The sequence below is a fragment of the Chiloscyllium plagiosum genome, chromosome 12, assembly GCF_004010195.1.
Source record: "Chiloscyllium plagiosum isolate BGI_BamShark_2017 chromosome 12, ASM401019v2, whole genome shotgun sequence".
Lineage (NCBI taxonomy): Eukaryota > Metazoa > Chordata > Chondrichthyes > Orectolobiformes > Hemiscylliidae > Chiloscyllium > Chiloscyllium plagiosum.
Genome location: NC_057721.1, coordinates 10,534,950 through 10,562,528, shown reverse-complemented (window position 1 = coordinate 10,562,528; position 27,579 = coordinate 10,534,950). Strand labels below are relative to the sequence as shown.

At 42.9% G+C, this 27,579-nt stretch overlaps 1 protein-coding gene across 7 annotated transcripts in view; it reads left to right on the top strand.

Moving 5' to 3' along the window:
- mid1 (midline 1) overlaps positions 1 to 27,579 on the top strand; it is a 361,542-nt gene that overhangs the window by 249,229 nt on the left and 84,734 nt on the right. For 6 of the 7 annotated variants that reach the window (XM_043700454.1, XM_043700457.1, XM_043700455.1 and 3 more), the window contains exon 3: positions 25,943 to 25,954. The exons of the other annotated variant lie outside the window; for it this stretch is intronic. In XM_043700454.1, coding sequence (XP_043556389.1) covers positions 25,943 to 25,954 — 12 coding nt within the window. The remainder of the gene's footprint in view (positions 1 to 25,942; positions 25,955 to 27,579) is intronic. 7 annotated transcript variants of the gene reach the window in all.

Sequence of the window (27,579 nt, the reverse complement as noted above, 5' to 3'; positions counted from 1 at the left end):
AACCCAGCAGCGATCCTTGTGGCACTCCACTGGTCACATGCCTCCAGTCTGAAAAACAACCCTCCACCACCACCCTCTGTCTTCTACCTTTGAGCCAGTTCTCTATCCAAATGGCTAGTTCTCCCTTTATTCCATGAGATCTAACCTTGCTAATCAGTCTCCCATGGGGAACCTTGTTGAACGCCTTAATGACGTCCATATAGATCACATCTACTGCTCTGCCGTCATCAATCTTTTGTTACTTCTTCAAAAATCTCAATCAAGTTTGTGAGACGTGATTTCCAACACACAAAGCCATGTTGACTATCCCCAATCAGTCCTTGCCTTTCCAAATACATGTACATCCTGTCCCTCAGGATTCCCTCCAACAACTTGCCCACCACCGAGGTCAGGCTCACCCTGGCTTATCTTTACCACCCTTCTTAAACAGTGGCACCACGTTTGCCAACCTCCAGTCTTCCGGCACCTCACCTGTGACTATCGATGGTACAAATATCTCAGCAAGAGGCTCAGCAATCACTTCTCTAGCTTCCCACAGAGTTCTCGGGTACACCTGATCAGGTCCTGGGGATTTATCCACCTTTAACCGTTTCAAGACATCCAGCATTTCCTCCTCTGTCATCTGGACATTTTGCAAGATTTCACCATCTATTTCCCTACAGTCTATATCTTCCATATCCTTTTCCACAGTAAATACTGATACAAAATATTCATTTAGTATCCTCCCATTTTCTGTGGCTCCATACAAAGGCCGCCTTGCTGATCTTTGAGGGACCCTATTCTCTCCATAGTTACCCTTTTGTCCTTAATATATTTGTAAAAACCCTTTGGATTCTCCTTAATTCTATTTGGTAAAGCTATCTCATGTCCCTGTTTTGCCCTCCTGATTTCCCTCTTAAGTATACTCCTACTGCCTTTATACTCTTCTAAGGATTCCCTCGATCTATCCTGTCTATACCTGACATATGCTCCTTCTTTTTCTTAACCAAACCCTCAATTTCTTTAGTCATCCAGCATTTCCTATACCTACCAGGCTTCCTTTTCACCCTGACAGGAATATCCTTTCTCTGGATTCTTGTTATCTCATTTCTGAAGGCTTCCCATTTTCCAGCCGTCCCTTTACCTGCGAACATCTGTCTCCAATCAGCTTTTGAAAGTTCTTGCCTAATACTGTCAAAATTGGCCTTTCTCCAATTTAGAACTTCAACTTTTAGATCTGGTCTTTCCTTTTCCATCACTATTTTAAAATGCATAGAATTATGATCGCTGGCCCCAAAGTGCTCCCCCACTGACACCTCAGTCACCTGCCCTACCTTATTTCCCAAGAGTAGGTCAAGTTTTGCACCTTCTCTAGTAGGTACATCCACGTACTGAATCAGAAAATTGTCTTGTACACACTTAAGAAATCCCTCTCCATCTAAACCTTTAACACTATGGCAGTCCCAGTCTATGTTTGGAAAGTTAAAATCCCCTACCATAACCACCCTATTATTCTTACAGATAGCTGAGATCTCCTTACAAGTTTGTTTCTCAATTTCCCTCTGACTATTGGGGGGGGTCTATTGTAGTTAGTTCTGTCTGTTATGAATTAGGGTTTAAACTCTGGAGCTTGGGCCCAACATGGGTCTGCACATTCAAAGGAAGAGGACAAAGAAATTGCTCAAGGCAGAACTCATTTTGTTATCAAGGCTAACTCTCCCTGTAGTAGTTTTACATTGAACTGGAAAAGTTTTAATCAGCTTATGCAGCTGATGTGCAAATTAAATTCTGCATTAAGAGAAGGTCTGTAGATTTTTCAGGGTTTATTCTCCCTAAAGGATGATAGGTTTTCTCGGATTTTCTGACCCTCATTGGTGAGAAGCTAAGTATAACACAGAACCCAGTTCAAATTCTATTGTGGGGGAATATTTAAATTTGAAATTCATTCCTCACAAATTGGCATCAATAAAAGCATCTGTGAAGATTTTTTGTTTTTTGAATCAACACTTTGTTCACTTAAGTTATCCCAGGGAAAAAGGAGATGACAGCTTGTATTTCCGTAGTGGTATGAGCCATGTTTTCGGACAGAAGTCTAAAAGGTTGCCCATAAAAGCATCTTAGGAGGCATGAGAGGTAGAGACTGCTGTCTTTAAGCAGTCTGGCTTTTTGTGACTCCAGTCTTATCTGAAAGGATTGCCCCCTGACACAGACTAGCAAGCCATGACGTTGCATAATGCCAGCATGACACCCACTATGTAAACAATTCTCTCTGGGAGCTGTAAACGAGAAAAGTTACACCTTGTACGTGGTTGTACATGTTTCAGAATGTTTGTATAAATATAGTGCTGAGTCTGGCAGCAATGTTAAACCTTCTTGCTAGTGTAAGATGTCTGTGTCTCCCTGGGGTTAACTGAGTATGGGCAATGCTACTGACCTCCACTAGGATGACATTTCCTCGTTGTTATTGTACTTTAGAGAGTTACAGATGAAAACTGACAGCATTCTATCCCCCTTTCTCAAATGGATTATGCCTGTGACTGAAGAACTAATAGCTGTACTGATAACAAAATGCCAGCAATTGCAGATCCTTCTTTTAGAGTCAGAGAGTCAGACAGCACAGAAACAGACCCTTCAGTCCAACCAGTCCAGGCTGGCCATAGTCCCAAACCAAACTAGTTCCACCTGCCTGCACTTGGTTCATATTCCTCCAAACCTTTCCCATTCACGTACTTATCCAAATGTCTTTTAAATGCTGTAACTGTACCCGCATCCACCACTTTCTCAGGAAGTTCATTCCACACATGAACCACCCTCTGTGTGTGAAAAATTTCCCCCTCATGTCTTTTTTAAACTTCTCTCCTCTCATTTTAAAAATATGTCCCCAGTCTCAAAATCCCCCACCCTAAGGAAAAGACACCTGCCATTAACCCAATCTATACCCCTCATTAGTTTGAAAACCTCTATAAGGTCAGCCCTCAACTTCCTACGCTCCAGTGTAGAAAAAAGTCCCAGCCTTTCAGTATAAAATCCTGCAGTACTTCATCAATCTGATACCAAGAATTGGGTTGCTTCAGAATTGGACTCCTAATTCAGTTCTGCTCAGACAGCCAAACTGGTCTGTTCAAATAAACTTTATTTTAATTTGACCATTTTCCAGCTCTGCTAGAAGTGTTAATTCACTGTCTGTTGTTAATGCTTTGTAATACTTGCTGCTAATGTAGGCACAGGAAGTGACCATTCAGCCCCTCACAAATGTTCTCCCATTTATTGTGACCAAGGGTAATCTATCCTTATTTGGCAGGAAGTGACAGAGAGAGAGAGATGAAGAAAGAGTCCGGAAGAGAAAGCAGTACTTGAGCTGAGAAAACGGGAGAGAGAGGGGGAGGGAGATAATTGGATAAGCGAATGAGGCATGATGTGCAAATTCCATGTCTATGTGTCATCTTGTCTTTTTATTGCAGTGTGCTGCTCCCTCTGTTGTTTTGGACACAGGCCCCACAGCACATGCCTGTTGAAGGGGACATCCCCAGTATGTTGTGAGATAGACCCTATAGCGTGTGTGCTATCCCGATACCTCACATTCTAACTGGCTGGAGAGAAACCAGGACCCTCTGTTTTGCAGCCTTCAGGACCTCAGTTGTCAGCACCTGAACAACAAGCACGAACCTTACACAATAACAGTGTTTATTTGTGGGGCCAAACAACCCATTTGCACGTGTACTTTTTTTTAAACCAAGCTTCTGCCAAGTCCCTGGAAGTACTGCGGAGAGTTTAGGGTTTTGGAGATGTTGCGGTGAGGTTCCTGGATTTGGCAGAGTGACCTGTCTGCACACCTGGCAGTGCCACCAAGGATTGCAAACTGCTGGAGGAATGTGGTCATGTATGAGGAGGGTGGAGGGCAGGCTTCACAATGCCACCTGGCCAATTTGATGCTAGCTTCCTCAACAATGAGAGGGGACAGATTGGCAGGGCTGACTGCACCCCCCCCCCCATCACTTTAGCATGTGTGCCCACCTCCAGTGCTGCCCTGTGCACTGCCTAACGAGAGCTTCATCTGCGTCATCTGGGGAAATATCCTACCTGTGACCTAGCCCTCCAGTGAGCTGGCAACCAGCCCATCCCTCACCCCAGACCTGGCTGCAGGCGACATGTACATCATATACCGATCCCAACCCTATCATATTCCGCGTGGAATCAGCACAGACAGGATCTGTCAGACAGTGTTATAGGGTTTTGGGGTCCTCTTCAGTGCTGTCCATTCACTCACTCTCTCTCCCTCCTCATACTCTGGTGCACACCAATTCTCAGGTGTCTGAAAGCAGAAACTCGGAGTGGTGACTATTTACTGGAGTGTTTGAGACCCCCCACCTCATTCTTCCAGAAACCTATCAAATTCTAACAGGACTAGACCGGATCATCGCAGCAAGGACGCTCCCATTGATGATACTGCCCGCTGTGGCAGCACAGCTGGACGCAACAGGAATAGCAGCCTGGTATCACTGGCTAGGTTTGGGAAGAGTAAGGTTGACTCCTGAATGTTGGTGTGGGTGGCTGGAGGTGCTTGGAGCAGTGCGAGATGTTGCTGATGTAGGAATCCGAGATGTTACGCAAAAACGCATTCACTGTTTGTTGTCCACATGTGAGGACGTCGTATGGCACCACTGCTAGGCCCTCCATTCCAAGTACTGAGCTTTAACCTCCCTGACTGTGTTTCAGGGTCTCCCAGCCCTACCATCAGCCCAGAGACTCTGCATCTTTCCTTTTGCCCACCTTAACCACTAAAATCTCCGGCATTGTATTCATCACCCTCTCCATGCCCAGAGATTCATTTTCCCTTGTTTAAAATCGTGGCAGTCAATACAGCTTGTCTGTGAAGGGCTGGTCTGCCTTTAAGGAGAGCAGCAGTATTAAGTCTCAGCACAACACTGCTCAGAGATCTGCTGAGCCCCGGGTCAGCCAGCAGAGAGGAACTTGTTCAAAAGGAACTGGCAATTGGCAGGCCATGAAGTGTGACCGAGGAAGGGAGCAGGCACACGTTTTCTGCTCACAGCTGCTGGACACCGATGCACAAGAAGCAAGTTGCAGAAAGAACAGGAGAAACAGACAAATAAAACAGGCCAAGATTGCAAAGGCAATAGGAGCTGAGGCTGTGGAGAGACTGATCTCCCCTCACATTAATTTGCTGTCATTTCGCCCATCGTTATGAAACTGGAATCATAGAATCCCTACAGTGTGGAAATAGGCCCTTTGGCCCAACAAGTCCACACTGACCCTCCGAACAGTATCCCACCCAGACCCATTCCCCACTACTCTACATTTACCCCTGATTAATGCACCTAACCTACACATCCCTGAACATTATGGCCAATTCACCAAGCCTGCACATCTTTGTGATTGTGTATTGACTATTCCCAAACTGGTGAAAAATGGTAAAGTGTTGATGACCAAAGGAACCTGGATATCCCTGCAATGTGGGAAATGGCCATTCAGCCCAACAAGTCCACAACAACACTCTGAAGAGTGATCCCTCAGATCCATTCCCCTACCTTTTATTTACCCCTAATGCACCTAACCTATACATCCCTGAACACTATGGCCAATTCACCTAACCTGCACATCTTTGGACTGGGGGAGGAAACCAGGGCACCCAGAGGAAACCCACGCAGACACATGGAGAATGTGCTAACTCCACACAGACAATTGCCCGAGGCTGGAATTGAACCCAGGTCCCTGGCACTGTGAGCCATCAGCGCTAATGATTCTTATTAATTATCTCATTTTGTTAGACAATTTAAAACAAAGGTTCTAACCAGTATGTTGTCTGGTGGTTAATACAAAGTAATAAATACATTTGTTTTTTAAATTACCAAATTATCAGTAAGGTTTTAACCTGGGAAGTGTTTGGAATTATAATACATGGTAAACAAAGGTCTTTGTTGTGTTAGTTACAGACCTGTTAAGAGGTCATTGTGGGGCTATGGGCAATAGAATACAATAAATTTTTGAAAAAATATACACCCTTTAAAAACACATCACAAGAGAATGTGACATTTATCTCCTCCTTTGTTCACAAATGCTGTGGTAAACTGTGAAAGTAGTGCGGGTTTGAACAAAGAAGTGTTTCTGCTGCTTTTGGGCCTTATTTCAATGCAGGACTTTCTGTCACAGTCACAAAGAAAATGCCAATCCTTTTGAACAGGGGCACATGAAGGGAGCTCACTCTCTGAGATAAGACACTGCAGTGGCTTTAATCACTCCATTCCTGTGAAACAAAATGAAACGTTGTGCTTATTTGGAAGAGGATTAGGTGTTAATGTTATCACTGGAATAGCTGGGATACTGTTCTATGTTATTGTTATTGGACAAGTGATCTGGGGCAATAGACATATGATCATATAGTGGCATTGATGCCAACCATTGACGAATACAGAGAATATCCAGTTCAGTTTGCACCACGCAAGTTGAGAATTTCAGTTTGTGGATCAGTGACTTTGTTGTTGTAATCTGCAGGAGGTTTTCTGTTGTAGTTGCAAATTATTGGAGAGGATTCTGAGAGGATTTATGATTACTTGGAAAACCCATAGTTTGATTAGAGATAGTCAGCATGGCTTTGTGAGGGAGAAAGTGAACACTGCAGATGCTGGAGATCAGAGTCGAAGAGTGTGGTGCTGGAAAAGCACAGCAGGTCAAGCAGCACCCGAGGAGCAGGAGAGCTGATGATTTGGGCATAAGCCCTTCATCAGGAATGAGAGGGTGGCCCAAGGGGACTGAGGGATAAATGGGATGGGGTGGGGCTGGGGGACAGGTAGCTGGGAATGCGATAGTTAGATGAAGTTGGAGGTGAAGGTGATAGGTTAGAGAGGAGGGTGGAGTGGATATGTGCGAAGGAAGATGAACAGATAGGACAGATCATGAAGGCGGTGCTAAGTTGGAAGGTTGGATCTGGGATAAGGTGGGGGGAGGGGAAATGAGGAAACTGGTGAAATCAACATTGATGTCGTGTGTTTGGAGGTGCAGGTCATGCCTCACAAGCCTAATTGAACTCCTTGACAATGTGGCAAAACAATTTGAACATAGAACAGTGGATGTGGTGTACATGGATTTTAGCAAGGCGTTTGATAAGGTTCCTCATGGTAGGCTCATTCAGAAAATAAGAAGGCATAGGACACTGGGAAATTTGGCTGTCTGGATACAGAATTGGCTGGCCCATTGAAGACAGAGGGTAGTAGTAAATGGAAATTATTCAGCCTGAAGCTCAGTGACCAGTGGGTTCCGCAGGGATCTGTTCTGGGACCTCTGCTCTTTGTGATTTTTATAATGACTTGGATGAGGAATTGGAAGGGGGTGATAGTAATTTTGCTGATGACACGAAGGTTAGTGAAGTTGTAGATAGTATGGAGGGCTGTTGTAGGTTGCAACGGGACATTGACAGGATGCAGAACTGGGTTAATAAGTTGCAGATGGTGTTCAACCTGGAAAAGTGTGAAGTGATCCATTTTGGAAGGTCAAATTTGAATACACTACACGGGCTTAAGGCAGGATTCCTGACAATGTGGAGGAACAGAGGGATCTTGGGGTCCATGTCCATAGCTCACTCAAAGTTGCCACCAAATTGATAGTCGTGAGTGTAATGCTGGAAAAGCACAGCAGATCAGGCATATTCCGAGGAACAGGAGAGTCAACATTTTGGGCAAGAGCCCGAAATTGGAGTAAAGAAGGATTTACTCCTCATTGGAGTAAAGAAGGATGGGAAGTGACTTGATAGGGGTGTACAAGATGATGAGAGGCACAGAGAGTGGATAGCCAGAGACTTTTTCCCAGGGTGTAAATGGCTATCATGAGGGGGCATAATTTTAAGGTGATTGGAGGAAGGTTTAGGGGAGATGTTAGAGGTTGGCTCTTTACACAGAGAGTGGTAAATGTGTGGAATGCACTGTCAGCAGTGGTAGTAAAGTCAGATACATTAGGGACATTTAAGTGACTCCTGGATAGGCACATGGATAATAGTAAAATGAAGGGTATATAGGTTAGTTTGATGTTAGAGTAGGATAAAAGGTCAGCACAACATTGAGGGCTGAATGGCCTGTACTGTTCTATGTTCTATGGTCCAATGTTTCCTGTTGTATTTGTTGTAATCTGCAGGAAGTTCCCTGTTGTTATTGTTACAATTATAATCTGCAAAAGGTTTCTAGTTTTGGTGGTTGTTATTATTTTTATTAATAATATTATAAACAGTCATGGAAAGCAGTCTCCCATGCCCGGTGGCTCACTGCTGCCTCACATCGCCATGGACCCAGGTTAGATTCCAGCCTCTGGTGACTGTGTGGACTTTGCCCATTCTCGCCCGTGTCTGTGTGGGTGTCCTCCCACAGTCCAAAGATGTGCCGGTCAGGTAAATTAGCCGTGTTAAGTTGCCCATAGTGTTAGGTGCTGTAATCAGAGGGAAATGGTGGGTTGCTCTTCGGAGGGTCGGTGTGGACTTGTTGGGCCAAAGGGCCTGTTTCCACACTGTAGGGAATCTAATATAACTAGTTTGCAACAAGTCTAGAAAAAAAGACTTGCATTTTGATGGTACCTTGTATGAGTGCAGACTGGCTGCAAACTCTGAGACAATGAGAGAGACAAGGAAATCCCTCAATGTTGAAGACCATGGAGATATACTTCCCAAGCATGACATACTGATTTTATTGTCATAACTTCAATTATTCATATACTGTATTCCAAATGTTATTTCCTGAAAGAAATCTATATTTCATTTGTACTTGTCTCAATCAATACTAACAGCTTCTACCACCTCCCTAAGGGAGTCTGTTCCATGAATTGATCACTTGTGCACTGAATCATTTGTTCCCACAGATTAGTTTTGCATTGACCCCCTTAAAGCTCATCAAGACAGTATTAACTATCCCAACTAGCTGAAACCTTCAGAATTAATGACTGTGCCTCTCTACTGTTGTTCGCATACAGGCCTTGTGAGGAATTAAATTAGGCTTCCCATACTTAGAACATTTGAAGCACTATTGTTGAATTAAATAAATGAAAATTAAATAAAATCCAGGTGAGTTTTCCAGCTTGTAGCGCAATTAAAATGAATATACAAAAAGGTGAAGTCAGCCATTAGTCTGCTCATTATCAGTGAGGAGTGAGTGCTACAATCATACTAATCGTCCTGAAGGGTCAACAGAGGTTCAGTTGGATATGTGGGAGGAGATTTCACTTGTGAAGGATGAAATAGACTGATTTGTGATCATGAGACTTTCTGTATGTAGTATTCAATGCAGAAATAAATCCCTGGCTTCAAAGCAGTTGCCATCTGTGTGTTGGGTTCTGAGATTCCGTGCCCCTGCAGTACAGAAGACAATTCAAGCTAACCTTCAGCTAAGAAACTATCAACCATGTTGAAATGACCTTTGGCTCAATTGCAGCAAATACACCATTCTGCATTTGTATAACACCAGTAATGGTTGTTGGAGGCCAACCATCTCAGCCTCTAGACAGCGCTGCAAGAATTCCTCAAGATTGCCTGTTCCAACTCTCTTCGGTTTCTTTATCGCGCACCTTCTCTCCGCCCTCAGAGGTGACCAGTTCCATTTGCATCTTCGCAAATAGGTCGATCAACACCCTATCTGTCATCTTAAACAATCACCCCCTCCTCCGCTGGTACACTGTGACAGCTCCATCTACAAGGCATAGTGCTAGAACTCACCAAAGTTTCTTCAACAGCACCTTCCAAAGCCACCAGCTCTATCACTTAGAAGAAGGTAAAGTCACAATCGTCTTACCAGATCATGGGCTGCTTTTTCATTTGAGGGAGAGAGATGACTAGTGGCGGTTTAACCTGAGCGTCACCATGCCTCAAGCAAGGGGAGAGGTTGAGAGGTGAGTCCTACGTGACAACCTCAGCCCATTTAGAGAATTGATCCCTTGCTTTTGGCATCACTCACCAGCTGTCCAACCAACTGAGCTAACTGGTCCCCACTTAAAAGTACATGGGCAGTAGTAGCACAGGAACATCACTAACTGCAAACTCCCTTTAAAGTCTCATACCATCTGGACTTGGAAAATATATTATGTTACTTCACTATCAATATGCAAAGATCCTAGAACTCCCTTCCTAACAACTTTGTGAATGTCCCTGCGCCCACATGGACTGCAACAGTGAACAAAATGACCCCTCAATTTCTCAAGGACAGTTAGGATGGATAATAAATGCTGGTCATGATTTGGAGATGCCGGTGTTGGACTGGGGTGTACAAAGTTAAAATTCCCATAACACCAGGTTATAGTCCAACAGGTTTAATTGGAAGCACTAGCTTTTGGAGCGCTGCTCCTTCATCAGGTGGTTGTAGAGAATGAGATTGTAAGACACAGAATTTATAGCAAAAGTTTACAGTGTGATGTAACTGAAATTATGTATTGAAAAAGACCTGGATTGTTTGTTAAGTCTCTCATCTTTTAGAATGACCATGTTGGTTTCAGTTCTTTCTTATGTAAATTGCAAAACCTTTTTAAAAAGTATTCTCAAGTGAACTTTAACAATTGGTGTCGGCCCAGATGATGCATTTAAAGTGTAGACAGCAACGCTCATAGCCCACTAATTAATAATAAATTAGATTAGATTACATTACAGTGCGGAAACAGGCCCTTCGGCCCAACAAGTCCACACCGACCCGCCGAAGCACAACCCACCCATACCCCTACATTTACCCCTTACCTAACACAACGGGCAATTTAGCATGGCCAATTCACCTGACCTGCATATCTTTGGACTGTGGGAGGAAACCGGAGCACCCGGAGGAAACCCACACAGACACGGGGAGAACATGCAAACTCCACACAGTCAGTCGCCTGAGGCGGGAATTGAACCCGGGTCTCTGGCGCTGTGAGGCAGCAGTGCTAACCACTGTGCCACCATGCCACCCACCTCTCAGGTTTGTCACAGGAGCATTATTGGACAAAGCTATAGAAGAAGACCCATCGCAACTTCCATGGGATGATGAACGCCAACTTTGTCAGTGCCGTCCACATCCTGACAATGTGAAATTCCCGTGCAATCTTTGCTCTTCAGCAAGCTGTGCTTTCCAAAAAGAAGTGAGGAATTGAAGAGGACGCATGTTGTTAATTGCTTTTTGATACTACACTGCAAACTTGCGGAAATATTTTATTTCTGCTGACTTTTGAGTTTATGATTATAGGGCCATCCACATACTGGATGGAGATTTACAGCTGTAAAATATGAATGAGCTCCAGCAGCTGCAAACAGCCTATGAATATTTGCAGATGTAAGGAATGAATGAGACTGCTGATTCATAAAAATAGCACAACACTGCCTGAAATTATCTATTTTGATAAAACATAGAGTTTTACATTTTTAATTTCCCCAATTTGCTTGATTTTAAACTAGTGAAATCCTTAATATAGCTTGATTTAAATCCAGTAAATCCCCTAATCTGTCTTGAATTTCAGTCAATGAATTCACCAATCTAAATAAGGATTAGAAACAGCACAACTTGGTAGGCTAAAGGGCCTGTTCCTGTATTGTATTGTATTGAATCGAAATTACTATACAACACCTGATGTATTATGAGTAAATTATAACCTTTTCCTTCCCATGTTTCATTATGAGTATACATTTGTGGCAGACATTGGGCATGCTCTGTAAAGAAGGAAAGGGACATAGCCTGTAAATCAACCTGGGTTCAATATTTATCCATCAGCCGTCACTCAGACACTCATTACCTTAATCAGCTTTGTGGTAGACAAATTGACTGCCAGTTTTCCTCTGGTGATATTAGTCCTAGTATCCCTGTAATTACTCAAAGATTAAAAATAATTTGTTATTTTTTCTGCCTATTCCAGAAATTAAATGTCTTCAGGTAATCATGATAAAATTAAACAAGTAGAGATAAGTGATATCAAAAAACAGAACATTGGAAACCCACAGGTCAGGCAGCACCAATGACGGGGGAAACGGTTCATATTTCAGGTTAATGGCCACATCGAAGCATAGAATTTGTAGGATGATAGGCCACCGAAAGAGACCATTCAGCCCATTGTGTCTATGCTGGCCCCTTTCTCCTTATGCAGCTCCTTTTCTAAATCCCTTGCAAAGTTATGATTAAGTTATTTTCCAATACACTTTCAGGCAGAATTCTGAATCACAACAGTTCACTTTTTTTTTATTACCTCAGGTTTTCAATCCATGTAACTTGTTTTAATGAGTAAAAAGAACACTCGAGTTTTTTCCTTTTTTTTACCAAAACCATTCATGATTTTCGACAGCTCATATTTCTGATCTCCTCTTCCGATTGCACTGGAACTGGAATGTGCCAGATTTTAACAGCGTACAAGTCAGCAGAGCGAGAGAGGGAGAAATGGACTTGGGGTGAAGGAGTACAACAGAAGGGAAGGTCTGTAATAGGATGGAAAACAGGAGCAGTTAGCTGATTGTAAAAAGGGTTTATTATAGGACATGTAAACAACAGCAGACAGGTACAGTGGAGGTGTAACTGGTTACAAAATTCACTGTATTTACAACCACTTGCTTGAAAACTCAAAATCATAAAAACTAGGAGCAGGTGTAGAATGTTTGGTCCCCTCAGCTCTGCATGGCTGTTCAGTAATGGCCGCTCTGATTGTAGTCTACACTCACTTTCTCCTCTGATCCCCATGACACTTGACTGCTTTGTCAATTAAAAACCCATCTAACTCCGCCTTGAGTATGTTTGATGATCCACTCCACTGCTGTCTGGTGAAGAGCGTTCCAAAGCATAACAATCTTCTGAGAGAACAGATTCCTCCTCATTTCACTCTTAAATTGGGTCTCTGTCTTTTTAAACACTGAATTTAACAACTTGAGTTCCTCGCAGCCTCTTTCTGCTTTGACATTTATTTGACCTTCAAGAATATGCATTTGTCGAGTACCTTTCATGATCTCAGCCTGACTCAATGTTTTAAAGACAGTTGAGTACTTCTGAAGTACAGTCACTATTGTAATGCAGGGAAGCACCACATTCAATATTCAATCTGTGCACAACAAGATACTATAAACAATGGCTAGATTAAAAGACCGCATCATCTGCTGTTCAGCAACACCCTGTATCATTTAGGACCCCAGAGGAACTGCCATCCTGACTTCAAATAGTGGCATAGGATTCTTTAATGTCCATCAGAGAGGCAGATGGTCTCTTGTTCTAACATCTCATCTGAAAGTTGACATCTCTAACATTGCTAACAAATTTCTGAATTTCATTAAAATACCTCTTGGCACCAGGAGTGCTGTCCACTGAGCCTCGGTTGAGATTCTGAATGGTGCTAATTGATAGTTCTTCAATTTCTCTTCGCCTGTTCTGATTATGCCATCTGTACAAAACCACTCGTGAGACTGTATAACATTGTAGTTACAGCACAGTTGGCCACGTATCTCACTGCTGTGGGTAACTCGCATCCAACCCTGATTAAAGTCATTCAGGAGGTTGCTGCTTTGTAACCATTACAACATCAGCTCTTTGATCAGAGAGAGGACTGACGTCAAGATCTCTGATTTAGCCAATGTGCTAGCACACATCAACTGCTATATCAGCCTTGGGCTGCACTAAAGTTCTGTCTTGATAATAGTGCTTGTGTCAGAATGAGTACATGTGTCAGCTGTAGTTCAGTTAGTAGCATACTCAACAGCGCCTGAGGGTATACATATGAGTCCCACAACGGGGCCTGAGGGCAAAAATTAAGGCTGCCACTTTCGTGTATTATTGAGGGAGTGCTGCACTGTTGGAGGTGTTGCCTTTCAAAGGAGATGTTAAGCTGAGGCAACACTATTGGATAGAAGAGCTGGGGAGTTGTCCCTTTGTCCTTGCCAGTGTTTACCCCTTGCTCAACCCTGTAGAACTAGATTGTCAGGTTCTCACATTGCTGTTTTCTGGGAGTTTAATGTGCATCAATTGGCTGCTGCATTTATGACATGACTGCATTTCAAGTCCTTCATGAGCTAGAAAATTCTTTGCACCATGATTGTGAAAGGCACAAGATCGATGTAAGTCTTTCTCTTTTCAATCCTGTGTTTGTTAATGACAAGTTGTGCAGGTTCCTAAGAGACTGAAGCATATGAGTTTGAAACTGGCAGCGTCTGTGGTGTGGAAAACAGTTAATATTGAATGACCCTTTTTCAGAATTGAGAGAGAGAGTTAACATTTCAAATCCAATTGACTCATACCCCCTTTCTTCTTCCCGTTTTAAGATGACGATAGAGAAAGACATGATTGGGATGAAACCAGGTTACTAGATTGGATAAAATCTGGGTTTGAGGGACTGAGAATAGAATTTGGGGAAAATAAAATAGTCAACAAGTGTGGCAAACAACAATTTCAAACAATGGTGAGAAGCATTGAGACGATTGTTCAATAAACTGCAGGAAAAATGTATTTCACTAATAGGAAAGAATAAAATTAATGCTAGTAGGCTGCTGTGGTTAAACAAAGACATAAATGAATGATTGGGGTTTGTGGAAGAGGAATATATTGAGTATTTAGGTATCAGAGGAATCATGAAATTATTACAGCAGGGAAAGAGTGTGTCCGTGCCAGTCACCAAACATCCATTAATTCTAAACCTAATTTCCAGCATTTAACCTGTAGTCTTGTATACTATGGCATTTGAAATGCTCATCCAAATGTTTTCCAAGTGTCAGGAGGGTTCTTGCCTTGACCAGCCTTTGACATGGTAAGTTCCAGACACCCACAACACTTGTGGTGAAGAAAGTGTTTGTCAAATCCTCTCTGAATCTCTCAGTCCTTAACTTAAAACTCTTCCCTCCAGTTATTCAATCCCCTGCTAAGGGAAAGTGTTTCTCCCTACCTATCTTCCTCAAAACTTTGTATATTTCAATTGGTTCCCTCCCCCTCAGCCTTCTCTGCTTGAGGGAAAACAACCCAAGCCTATTCTTTATAGCTGAAACATTCCAGCACAGAAAACACCCTGGTGAATCTCTTCTCTAGTGCAATCACATCTTTCCTATAGTGTGGCAGCTAGAATCTCTCCATACTCCAGCTGTGGCCTCACTTATGTTATATACAGCTCCATCATCACCACCTTGCTCTTGTACTCAGTGCCCTGATTAATAAAGGCAAGAGAAGTGAAAATACAAAGGATTTGAGAAGAAGGAAAAGAGACACAACTGAAGTAACTTAAAGAATACAAAACAAAAATATAGTGCAATATTTTACAATGGTCAATGAATTGAGTTTAGGAGGTCATATTGCAGCTGTACAGGATATTGGTTAGGCCACTTTTGGAATACCGCGTTTAATTCTGGTCTCCCTGCTGTAGGAAAGATGTTAAACTTGAAAGTGTGCAGAAAAGATTTACAAGGCTGTTACCAGGGTTGGAGGGTTTGAGCTACAGGGAGAGGCTGAATAGGCTGGGGCTGTTTTCCCTGGAGCATCAGAAGCTCAGAGTTGACCTTACAAAGGTTCATAAAATCATGAGGGGCATGGATGAGGTAAATAGACAAGGTCTTATTTGCAAAATGTGAGTCCAAAACTAGAATGCATTGGTTTTGGGTGAGAGGGGAAAGATTTAAAAGGAGCTCAGGAGCAATGTTTTCACTTAGAGTGTGGTGTGTGTATGGAATGACCTGCCAGAGGAAGTGGTGGAGGCTGGTACAATTACAACGTTTAAAAGGCATCCAGATGGGTATATGAAAAGGAAGGGTTTAGAGGGATATGGGCCAAAAGCTGGTAAGTGGGACTAGATGAATTTCAGATATCTGGTCAGCATGGATGAGTTGGACTAAAGGGTCTATTTCTGTGCTGTACATCTCTATGATTCTAAAGAATAGATAGGAATAGGACCATTTGAGGGTAAATAGGATAATTCACAGGTGGCCATAGAGAGGTAGCAGAGATGTTGAATATTCATTTTATTTCGGTCTTTACTCTGGAACATAAAGATTGGTGATGCATTGAATAAACTAACCAAACTCAAAGAAGAATCAGATGGATTGCATCTACGTATTTTCAAATAATATTATCATTTGTACATAACACTTACTTAGAAAAAGGTGGATTGCCAGAGAATTGGATCATCGTTAATGTAATTCCTATATTTGAGAAGGAGGGGTCTGTACATGTCCAGGGTGAACTATAAACAATTCTGCTTAATATCTGTGTTAGGAAAGATAATGGAATTCATACTAAAGGAGAGGAACAAGAACATCAACAAAAATATAATAGCAAATAATAAACATGGATTTCAAAAAGAAAATCTTCCCAAATCAACTTTACTTTTTTTTTCCCCCTTTTACAGCAGTAACAAAGAGACTAATGCATATAAATGCAATTTATCTGGATTTTCAGAAGGGGCCTGATAATTGTGTTGTTTAATTTAACCTGTTCAGAGATGGTATTACACACCACTGGAGCAGGTGAGACTTGAACCCAGGCCTCGAAGGGGTCTTAGAATGGCTTAACAAAAATGGATTAGGGACAAGTAGCAGAATGGATTGTTACTGGACAGTTCAAGAGCACGAGCAGATTGAGGGAGTAGAGGGTTGTTACTCAGAGTGGCAGAAGGTGTGAAGTGAATCAGGGCTGACGACACTGCTGGGACTGTGCTGCTGGAAAAGCACAGCAGGTCAGGCAGCATCCGAAGAGCAGGAGACTCGATGTTTCGGGCATAAGCTCTTCATCATATTCCTCAGATGCTGCCTGACTTTCTGTGCCTTTCCAGCACCACACTCCAACTCTGCAGCATCTGCAGTCCTCACTATCTCCTCCTGACAACACTGCTGTTCTCACTATGCATTTACGATCGGACGCTGAAAAGAAAACCACAATTTCTAAACTTACGGATTACATAAAACATGGGGGGTGGTTAGTCAGCACTGAAGAGAACATACCACATTCTATAGGAGGACATTAATAAACTGGCTGCATGCACAAATAATTGGCAAATGAGGAACAGCGTATAAATGTGAGGCCATGCATTGAGTGGGTAGAACAGGCAGGCAGCTTATTACTTGGAAAGTGCAGCACCAGGTGAGATGGGAGTAAATGTACAAATATAGCAACCAGTAAAAATTGTACCAAAGGTTAGTGAATCCATTTAAACAAAACGAAACAACGAGTTTCTTTAACTCCAGAGTTAAAACAAAGGAGGGAAGCTGTTGAAATTTGGTTACAGCATACTTACAGTACAGAGTGCAGTTCTGTTTGTTAGATTACAAAGATGACAGAGGCACTGGAGAGGGAGCAGAAAAAGATTGCAAGGATTTTACCAGATGTGGGTGGGTGTCCGGATCTGGAAAGGATTGTCAAGAGTAGGTCATTGTTCTCGTATTGAAAGAAAACTGGGACGACCTTATAGAAGCCTCTAAAACGAAAAAGGGAAGCTTTGATGGCATGGTTGCAGGGAGAACTTTCCTCTTGTGAACAACAGCAGAGACCATCAGAATACGATGGTCAATCAGCAATCCAACAGCGAATTAAGAACCTCGGTGAGAACGTGGAACTCCCTCTCGGTAATGGCTGAAGTGAGTAATATAGATGGATAAGATGGGATGCTAGATAAGAATATGAGGATCACAACGGCAAATTTGGCTGGGGAGATTAAGGACAATAAACCTTCAATGTGAACTAATTAAGTTCATTAGCCAATTCCTCTCCTGTATATTTTGTGTAATCCTACGCAGATTTCACATATTTTATAAAGAAATTCTCTGAAGCTTCAAAGAAGGAGAACTCTCACTCCATTCCCAACTTTCAACCCCTTCTCTACAAACATCAGACATGAAAGGGAAGCAGCTGTCCTTTGGACAGTATATTAACCTCCCCAATCCACTCATCCCGCACCCACACCAGCAAAGTACTAGCCATCATTGAGAAGCCATCATTACAGAGTGATGACGCAAATCAACCTTTGACAATGATGTAACGTTTTGTCATGCAGTTGTCACCCACTGCCGGACTTGTCAGGAACATTGGTTGCCAGGGAACAGTAGGCACAGAAGAGGGATGGCATGGTGGCTCAGTCGTTAGCACTGCTGCCTCACAGCACCAGGGACCCGGGTTGGATTTGGGCGACTGTGTGGGGTTTGCACTTTCTCCCCATGTCTGCGTGGGTTTCCTCCCACAGTCCAAAGGTGTGGGTTAGGTGAGTTGACCATGCAAAATTGCCTGTAGTGTGCAGGTTAGGTGGGTTAGCCATAGGAAATGCAGACTTATAGGGTGGGAGGGTTAGGTCTGGTTTGGATGTTCTGTGGGGTGTTGGTGTGGGCTGAATGGCCTGTTTCTGTACTGTAGGGATTCTAAGAGGGTAAATTATATTATTTGCACTTCCAAGATTACCTTGTGGACCAGGTGGAGGTGCTGGAATTTCAGAATCTGTGGGCCCCTCCTGACTTAAGGTTTTTTCCCTTTCTCCTAACCACACCCATCCCAATAGCAATGGCTCTTTTGTTGGGGTGCAGTGCTGTTGGTTACTATACACCTATCCTGGAATAGGCAGAGCATCTCCATGATTATAAAACTGGCCTGAGTTTGAAATGTTGAAAAAGTCTCGTTTTGGCATTTTGGAGCGCTTCAGTTGCCTTAGGTTCCATCCCTGCTCCAGATTGGAAAGAATCTTCACAAACATATTTTCATGAAGGTATTGAACCTGCTTCCACGAGGACGCTGTGTCAAATAGAGAAATGTCTCATTTAATTAAAACCAGGACCTCTCAAAATGCTTAAGTCCCTTTAATGAGGTTGTTATTGGTCTTTACATTCTCAAAGATAATGACTGAAACCCCTCCCTCAAAGTTGTCTAATCTTGGACAAAGTAAGCCATCCCTCTTCTGTGCCTACTGTTCCCTGGCAACTTACTTCCCTGGACAAAGTCATCTAGATTTGAAAGGTTAGCTTGCTCTCCCTCCATGGATGCTGTCTGACCTGCTGTGATCTCCAGCATTTTTTATTTTCAGTACCGATTCTAACATCTGCAGTAATTTGCTCCGACAGAGTCAATTCTAACTACTTTTCTTTATGTTCATTCTGAAAATGTGGGTGTCACCAGTGGGCAAGAATTAATTGTCTTGTTTTGACCCAGTGACTGATATAATGGGAAACATCTCGGCTTTCACGTTAATTCAAATGCTGAACTAACTAGAATTTAATCCAGAAACACTCTGGAAAACAGCAGAGCAGTAAATGCAGTGTTAACAATTTCTATTGCACCTCTTTGCTGTTATTTTGCTGGCCTTGAATTTCCTCAGCATCAGTTTTCTTTTTTAAAAAAAAATCGTTCTCCAGGATATGGACTGTCACTGGCAAGGCTGCCATTTATTGAATTCTTGATTCAGAAATAAACCGGTTACATTTTCTCGTTCTCAAATTTGAAAGAGTTACACATTTTTAAGACTGAAATGTTGGAGCTCAGTCAAACGTATTTCTCAAATCACACCATGTGCTACAGACAGATCCATCAACACTCCATATGCTGCCTGCAGTTCAGTTAGTGAGTGATGTGGCATTTTGGATGCAGATAACACTGTAGTCCTTAACTAATTTCAGAATAATATAGTGGTTGTTTAAAAAAAAAATGCTGCTATGTATCAAGAAAACTGTTTCAATCATTGAACTTCTTTTTAAATTGACTTCTATAATTAAACTGAACACCTCAAAACTCTTTTATGGTTTGTTTTATTTTCTCAAAAGTATTACTCCCAGTACTGCTTGGGTGGTGGAATGTTGCACTTCATAGTCATCACTCTGTGATAGGTTGGTACGTTGTCCTGGCGATGTGTCACGTGTTTCTCCCTGGTCTTGATTATGTTCCTGATGAGATTTCACTTCCTGTTGATATTACGGATGTTATTAGTGATGATGCTGTTGTCTCTCGCTGGTTAGTGATGTGGCCTGTGTAAGGGAGTGTTTAAGAATGTTATTCATATGGGCTTCCAGAAGGTATTTGATCAGACCGTCTGTGTTTAATTAAAATGAGACAATACCCAATTGTAGGAAATGTATTAACATGGAAAAGGAATTGGTTAGGAGGTAAGGAATGAGAGAATGCAAATAGGGATAATGGGTATATTTTAAAGTGGTTGGCTGTGGTCAGCGATGCCTCCTAGGCCATTCAGCCCACAAAAGCCATTCTGTTACCCCTATGGTTGTGCTGTACTTCAACACCAGTTACCCATCTTAACTCCAAATCTCCTAATACCCTTACCTCACAAAACTCTTTCTCTCAGCCATCTTTTTTTTGTGGAAGAAAGTCAATCTGAGATTTGTTTACCCTTTGGTTGTGAAGCAATGAATCTTGACATCGGCCAAGCTGCAATTTAAAAAGTTATGCAGCGTTTTTTGATATTGTCGTCAGATTCCCCAGGTAGGAGACATGAAGCTTCTGGAGCACAACGAATGGTGAGGCTTCGCAACTTGTGCTGGTTAACCTTCCAGAATATTCAAAGCTGCATTTCTCCTATTCAGCTCAATAGCAGCATTCCTTTGAAAACAGCAAACTCCTTCTGTACGTTTCAGTTCTGTCTCTGGCATCTAAGGCAATGGAAGCGTGATTTTCAAAGGAATAGATAACAGCTGGCTAAAACTGGTTCTGTGGTTAATCAGATAAACTTTATAGGATCCATTATGAGAAGGATGTGGTTGAGAAGGAATTTGGGCCCAATACTGGGCTCCTGGAACAGAAGAAGCAGAGAAACAATTTGTGTTGCAGCCGAGTCAGTAGGTCACGTTAGTGCTCATGTGCTTACACCTTCGCGGTCAACATATACAGCTGCATTCAAAGATTAGATTTTCACTCCTGTAAGGAATATGCTAATCTGTCAGTGCCTACAAAGCACCGTATGCCGTTGCAGACTTTACCAGCCCACATTCCTACAGTGCCTGTGGGTGTAACTGGAGTAATATCACAAAATACCCCAAATACCAGTTTATGGCTTTGTTTGACCAAAGTGGAACAGGATCCAGACTGCTTTTGTTGAGCTCTATCCAAGTGCTTAAGGAACACAGGAAATGTGGGGTGCCCAATAACATTGCACTTTTTTCTTAACTGTTTGTGATTCAAATGCTGCAGAGCCATCTCCCTCACTGATGTCCCGCTAAACGCATCAACAGTCATATCTTGTGGCTTTTCATAAAAGTGCAATTTATTAATACAATCCAAAGGATATACCTTAGTAATTACAACTCAAGTCGCTACAAATACATTAAAAAAAAATGTATTCCATTCTGACCTGCATTGGAGTCTGATTCTTCAACACTTGGCTTGTGAAATCTCCCTGTGTTCTTACCCTTATTTATCTCTGTAATGTCCCAGTACGTTCTAAATCTCAGCTACAAATCCTCTCATTGAATTTATCCCACTCCAATTTATGTTGTTGTTTTCAGTTACTGATATCCTTTCCAATTGTTTACCTCTTTTCATGGCAATTTCTGTGCGACTTCCCATTTTTTCAATTCACCTTCACTCGCTCCACGAACCTCCAACCCACATCAGCTTTGTTCTCGGAGTATGTCTCCCTTCCTGCCTTCACTTCCTGCCTTTTTACAACTCTGTTTGAGATGAAGCTTTAAGTATCTTCTCAGAGTCCCAATCTTTCCAGATTCAGATGCGCGTCTTTACTCTCGTTCACGATTTGTTGAAGCTGTTTGAGGCACAGTATAGATTAAATGCTGCTGCTGAAATACTGCTGCTGAGAAAGTTTCTGAGCTGGCAAAACAGCTGTGTAAGCAGTGGCATGTGGCTTTTCGTTGCTGTGAGGTGTGCACACTCTCTAATGGACTCCTTGGCGTGTCATGACGCAGATAGACAAGTCAAAGGAGCAGCTTTGTAGGTTAATGGGAAGATTACCTGGACTTGGCTAAGGTCGTCATCTACAGGAGTCCCCTGCCACTCTTCTCCAGTACATCTCTGGATTTGTCAGGATACTTGTTGTGTGATATGGGCCATAGCCCATGATCGGCTACTATGCCTGGGCACATCGTTGACTCTCCCCGTGCAGATGGTGTACTCCCAGCTCTGAAACAGCAGGCAAGCCCCAGGTGGACAGAGGAAATGCTTCAGGGATACCCTCAATGCCTCACTGGGGAAGTGCAGCATTCCCACCGACACCTCTGAGTCACTGGGCCATGACCGTCCAAAGTGGAGGAGCAGCATCCGGGAAAGCGTCGAGCACCTTGAGACTTGCTGTCGGGAGCGGGGGGGGGGGGTAACAGCTACCATACCAATGCCTCTCCCTCACCCACCCCTTCCCATGACCCCCTCAACCTGCCTCCAGGGTAGCAGAGACCACTGTAGCTGCATCAGTGTGTACAGCCAGCTACAGGCTCACACCCTGAGAGTGGAAACGAGTCACCCCCAGTCTGTGAGGAACCACCAATTAAATAGAGTAGACATCATTACAGGAGCATCACATATTTTTGTTCTGTCTTAACACCTCATGGCAAGATGAAGCCATAGTGAAGATGTTAGATAAATAAAGTGAATTTTTCCTCATCTCAGCAGGTTCTAAATAGTTTTTTCAGCACATGAGACCAAGAACACTACCAGTATCCACAGGATGGGACTGTCTTTGTGTGCCTTCACAATGGGTGGGCACCACGAGACATAAAGTGCCTGCGGATACCAGGCATAACATTATCACTTAAATGTCTAACGTCCCTTTTGTCTTGTTCAAAATAATTCAAGGGGAAAAACCCACGTGAGAAAGCAGGAGACCAAGACTGAGAGATCAAGATCAGGCGTTTGTTCCTAATGATGGGAGGATATCAAAGGGAAGCAAAACAGTAAGTTACTAATAGCCAGGGGCAGAGGAAGAATAGCAGGCCAACAGTGGAGGTCACTGTAGGGTCACAGTCTAGGTCAACCTCAGAAATATGTTAAAGAAAATTTCAGACCATAAAGAAATGTCATGAAATGCGTATGAACTTGAATAAATATATCCTGCCACATGTAGAAACTTGCGGCATGAGAATATTATAAAGAAAGAGATGCTGTATGTAGGGAAAATGGTTATATAGAGGCAGCCATACCTACCAGCTGTTGTCTGTTGACTTAAATAAAAATGGGAAAATGCTGGAAATACTCAGCAGGTCTGGCAGCATCTGTAGAGAGAGAAGCAGAGTTCATGCATAAGATCTGTGACATCTCATCAGAACTGGCTGTTGACTGCTGTTTGTATGGATTAGCCTACATTGCATGGTAAAGGCCACCATATGTAGAGACGACCATATATAAATGTATTGCAAAAGGAATGATGAACATGGAAGAGAATCAGTACAGCAGGAAGAATTAATGGCAACTCAGAGTCAGTAAGCTAAGGTTAAAGAGCAAGTATAATTATTCAAATAATGAGTTAACAGGTAAAATGCATTCAAATCTAAAATCACCTTGTAAGAACTTGGGTGAAACCAAGAACTTGCAATTTTACCCTTCCTGAAATGTGCACACTAAAACTTGCATTCATCTGTGTAAAATGAAAGCGGGAGTCTGACTGGAGATAGCAAGACAGTCCCACCTCTCCCCTCATGTCGGAAACGTTACTGTAGTTGGAAAGCCATTACCTGTGATGTACAGGCTGCAGACACGCAAGTGACTGTATGAGAAGCAAAACCATCATCGCACAGAATTTGTTAGCACTTGTGAGGTGCTGTGTTACAGTCCATACGGTCTGCTCGCCAATGCTGCGTGGGTCGACTTCATCATTTGCCCATCTCTTGTTAAAAGTGATCACATCTGACCTGAGGAGCTGTCTCTCCAGCAAGCCTCTCTGCACCATTTAACTTCCGCGCAATTCAAACGTGTACCAGCCCGGAGGCAGGACTCTGCAGGCTTGTACAGGATGATTCATCTCACATCGGTCTGACAGGAACAGAGACTGAGGAAGATGTGGCTGCTGCTCAGCAGATGGACAGCCCTGGCATGGGCTTGGTGAACTTACTGTCCCAGCTATCATTGAATATGAATACAAAAGGAGGCCGTTCGACCCAAACTGCCTGTGTTGGCTCTTTGAAAGAACTCGTCAATTAGAGCTACCCTCCTTGCTCTTTCCCCACACCTTGCAGTTTCCCTGGTTTTCCATAACGGGGCTTAATTTTGGAAGTTCTTATTGAATCGCCTCCATACACTATCAAGCAGTGCATTGCAGATGATTAGCAACTTGGCCGTGTAAATCAATCTCACTCACTCGTTCTTACCAATTATTTTAAATTTGTGTCTTCTGATTCTCAAAGAAATGTTTTCTCCTTGGTCAGGCTAACGTTCGCTAATTTTGAAATCCTCTATAAAACCTTTTTTTTTTCTCCAGCTTGAGGTTTTTTAGTCTCTCCATGTAACTGGTACCCAGTATCCTGCTACCATTCTGCTAAATCTCCTCCGAGGCCTTGACGTCATTTATAAAGGATGGCGCACTGAATTAGGTGCCAGATGTTGGTTGAGGCTCCAGCAGTGATTTGTAAAGATTTTGGTTAATTGCTTTGCTTTCTACTCTACCTACTAAAAGGGAAACAGCTTGGGATTGAAAAATTGCACAAGTCGTCTCCCTCCTCATTCAGGACTGTAGATTCCATCAAACTTGAGCATTTCTCATGAATTGCGGATTTTTTGCTTTATAGATTCCTGTTGACAGTGGTGATCATGCCAATAACATTGGCATCCACACTTGGTGGGGCAATATTGGTCAACGGCAGTATTGGAACACAGGTCTATACTAGGCAAGGTAGTGAGAAAATCCCCACAATCCTGATGCAGCAACAATGGCCACTATTTTGAAAGCCACGATCAGCTGTTATGCGGACTTTAACTCTGGAATGGAGGTTACAAGCGCAGGAGTTGGTGACTGACTCTTTTGCCTGAAGTTGCTTTAGGAAGAGAAGGGAGACCTGTTTAACCTTTATGTAGCTTCATGACTTCAGAAAGTAACTGACTAGGCTTAGGGAGTTGAATGACACTTCCTATGTTCATATGCTATTGCATCATACCACTGTTTGAGTACACTAGGTGCCTGCTCAGTGATGTTTCTGTGCCTGGAATTTGCTGCTGTAAATGCCATTTGCTGTGCCAACAGGGTTGAAGTTGTGGTGTTGTAAGCAGTTGATCTGTAGCTCTGAATTTCACATTGCATCTGTAAGGCACTTATTTCATTACCGTCATCCATTTGCTATTTCTTTTTCAGTATCGGAATAAATATATGTGTCTGTGTGCTTGTTTGTTTGTGTGTGTTTGAGTGTCCATCTGTATTTCTGAACATTTGTATCTTTGGATGTCCTTTATGCATGTTCCTGGCCATACCTCAGTATGGTGTGCTTGTATTTATGTTGGGCTGCCTTCCCTTGTATTCTATTTTAAATGCTGTCCAGTTTACCCAAAGAGTCCCTGCTCCAAAGATATTCCACCCGATCCTTTTGAGGGTCTCTGGTATTTCCTACTATGGTGCCATTAAGCAGAAGGTGAGAATTGGCATGTGTTTCTGTCCTGGGAATGAGCAGCCCTGACGTACAGGTCTCTACAGGCTGAAGCCAGGGCAGACTGTACACTTTAGATGGACCCTCTGTTAATATTAACAAACCAAATGAGCATACACCATTACCTGAAGTAGTCCTGATGAATAGAATATTGATAACCTCCCAAACGGTATTGAAAACTCTTGCAACAGCAGACAGCCCTGACGTACAGGTCTCTACAGGCTGAAGCCAGGGCAGACTGTACACTTTAGATGGACCCTCTGTTAATATTAACAAACCAAATGAGCATAAACCATTACCTGAAGTAGTCCTGATGAATAGAATAATGATAACCTCCCAAAGGGTATTGAAAACTCTTGCAACAGCAGAGAGATTGAGGGTCAGAACCAAGTGTGCAATGAGCTGAGATTTCAGAGCTGAATTCGTTAAACAGCTGTCCAAAGAATGGTTGCCAATGTTGTGTTTTTGTTTGTTTTTCTTTCATCTATGCTTAACATGAATATAAAGCCATTTGAAAAGGTAAGCTGCTCTTCCTCCACCCCCATCCTCTATCCCTGCATTCACCCCTTTGGTCTCCCTCTGTCAATTTGCCTTTCGTCCATATTATTCCTATGTGCGGCCAAATCGCAACATGGTAGTTTGAGAAATTCAAAGTTTGTGAGAAAATTTGTAGCTCGGGTGCTCGTTGTTGTGGTTCTGTTCGCCGAGCTGGGAATTTGTGTTGCAGACGTTTCGTCCCCTGTCTGTGTCCAGGTCGATGTGCTTATTGATTGGATCTGTGGGCGGGTGCCATGCCTCTAGGAATTCCCTGGCTGTTCTCTGTTTGGCTTGTCCTATAATGGTAGTGTTGTCCCAGTCGAATTCATGTTGCTTGTCATCTGCGTGTGTGGCTACTAAGGATAGCTGTTGTTTCGTGGCTAGTTGGTGTTCATGGATGCGGATCGTTAGCTGTCTTCCTGTTTGTCCTATGTCATAAGACAAACCACTATAAATGCCGGAGGAAAGATCACAGAAGCGCTTCACAGGAGGCTCCCAAGCACTGAGGATGTCACCTAGACAGGGGACGAAACGTCTGCAACACAAATTCCCAGCCTGGCAAACAGAACCACAACAACTGTTTGAGAAATGTTAACAGTTTTAAAAATCTGAAAATATTTGAAGCTGGTATCTGTGATGGTGATAACTGAAGCTGCTGTTTTGCTAATAAAAAAGAACAGTTGACTCGCAGTTGCACAGGTAGCTAATGAGCCAAGTTTTGGTAAAATGTAATAAGGGATCTTGCTAGGCATCAGGGTGAACAACCCTCCAAAAAATTTGATGCAACGCAGGTAGCCTCAAAAACATTGGATTCAACTTTGAACTGAAACCACGTTCTTTAAATTAAGGCACCTTGACTTTTGAAGTTAAAGGCATGATGCCAATCTTCTTCTTAAGTTTTCCTCCTGCTGAAGGTGGATCTGATCTTCACCACCAGGGGGAGGGCAAGGAGGTATGTCCACTACCACCCTAGCCACACTGGAATCCATGTGCAGTTGGCATAATCAGTCCCTCCTGAACAGTCCAACCAATAGCACTCTGAGCTGCTATGGCAACAGAGACTTCCATTTTGTAGTTTGCATCCTGGTTTGTGATGGTGGAAGCTCCCAATTAACTTCCAATCAAATGACTGACTAGAAACCATGCCCACTCTTATTGCCTGCCACTGGAAAGATTTGCATGTTGAGAATCAACTGGTTTAGTCTGCGTCATGACCAGCCCCTCCCTGGTCATCAGGTCCTGGTGTGTGACTTGAATCCAGAGACTCTGGCTCAGAGTTTAGAGTCATAGAGATGTACAGCATGGAAGCAGACCCTTCGTTCCAACCCGTCCATGCTGACCAGATATCTCAACCCAATCTAGTCCCACCTGCCAGCACCCAGCCTCATATCCCTCCAAACCCTTCCTATTCATATATCCATCCAAATGGCTCTTAAATGTTGCAATTGTACCAGCCTCCACTACATCCTTTGGCAGCTCATTCCATACATGTACCACCCTCTGCGTGAAAACGTTGCCCCTTAGGTCTCTTTTATATCTTTCCCCTCTCACCCTAAACCTATGCCCTCTAGTTCTGGATTCCCCGACCCCAGGGAAAAGACTTTGTC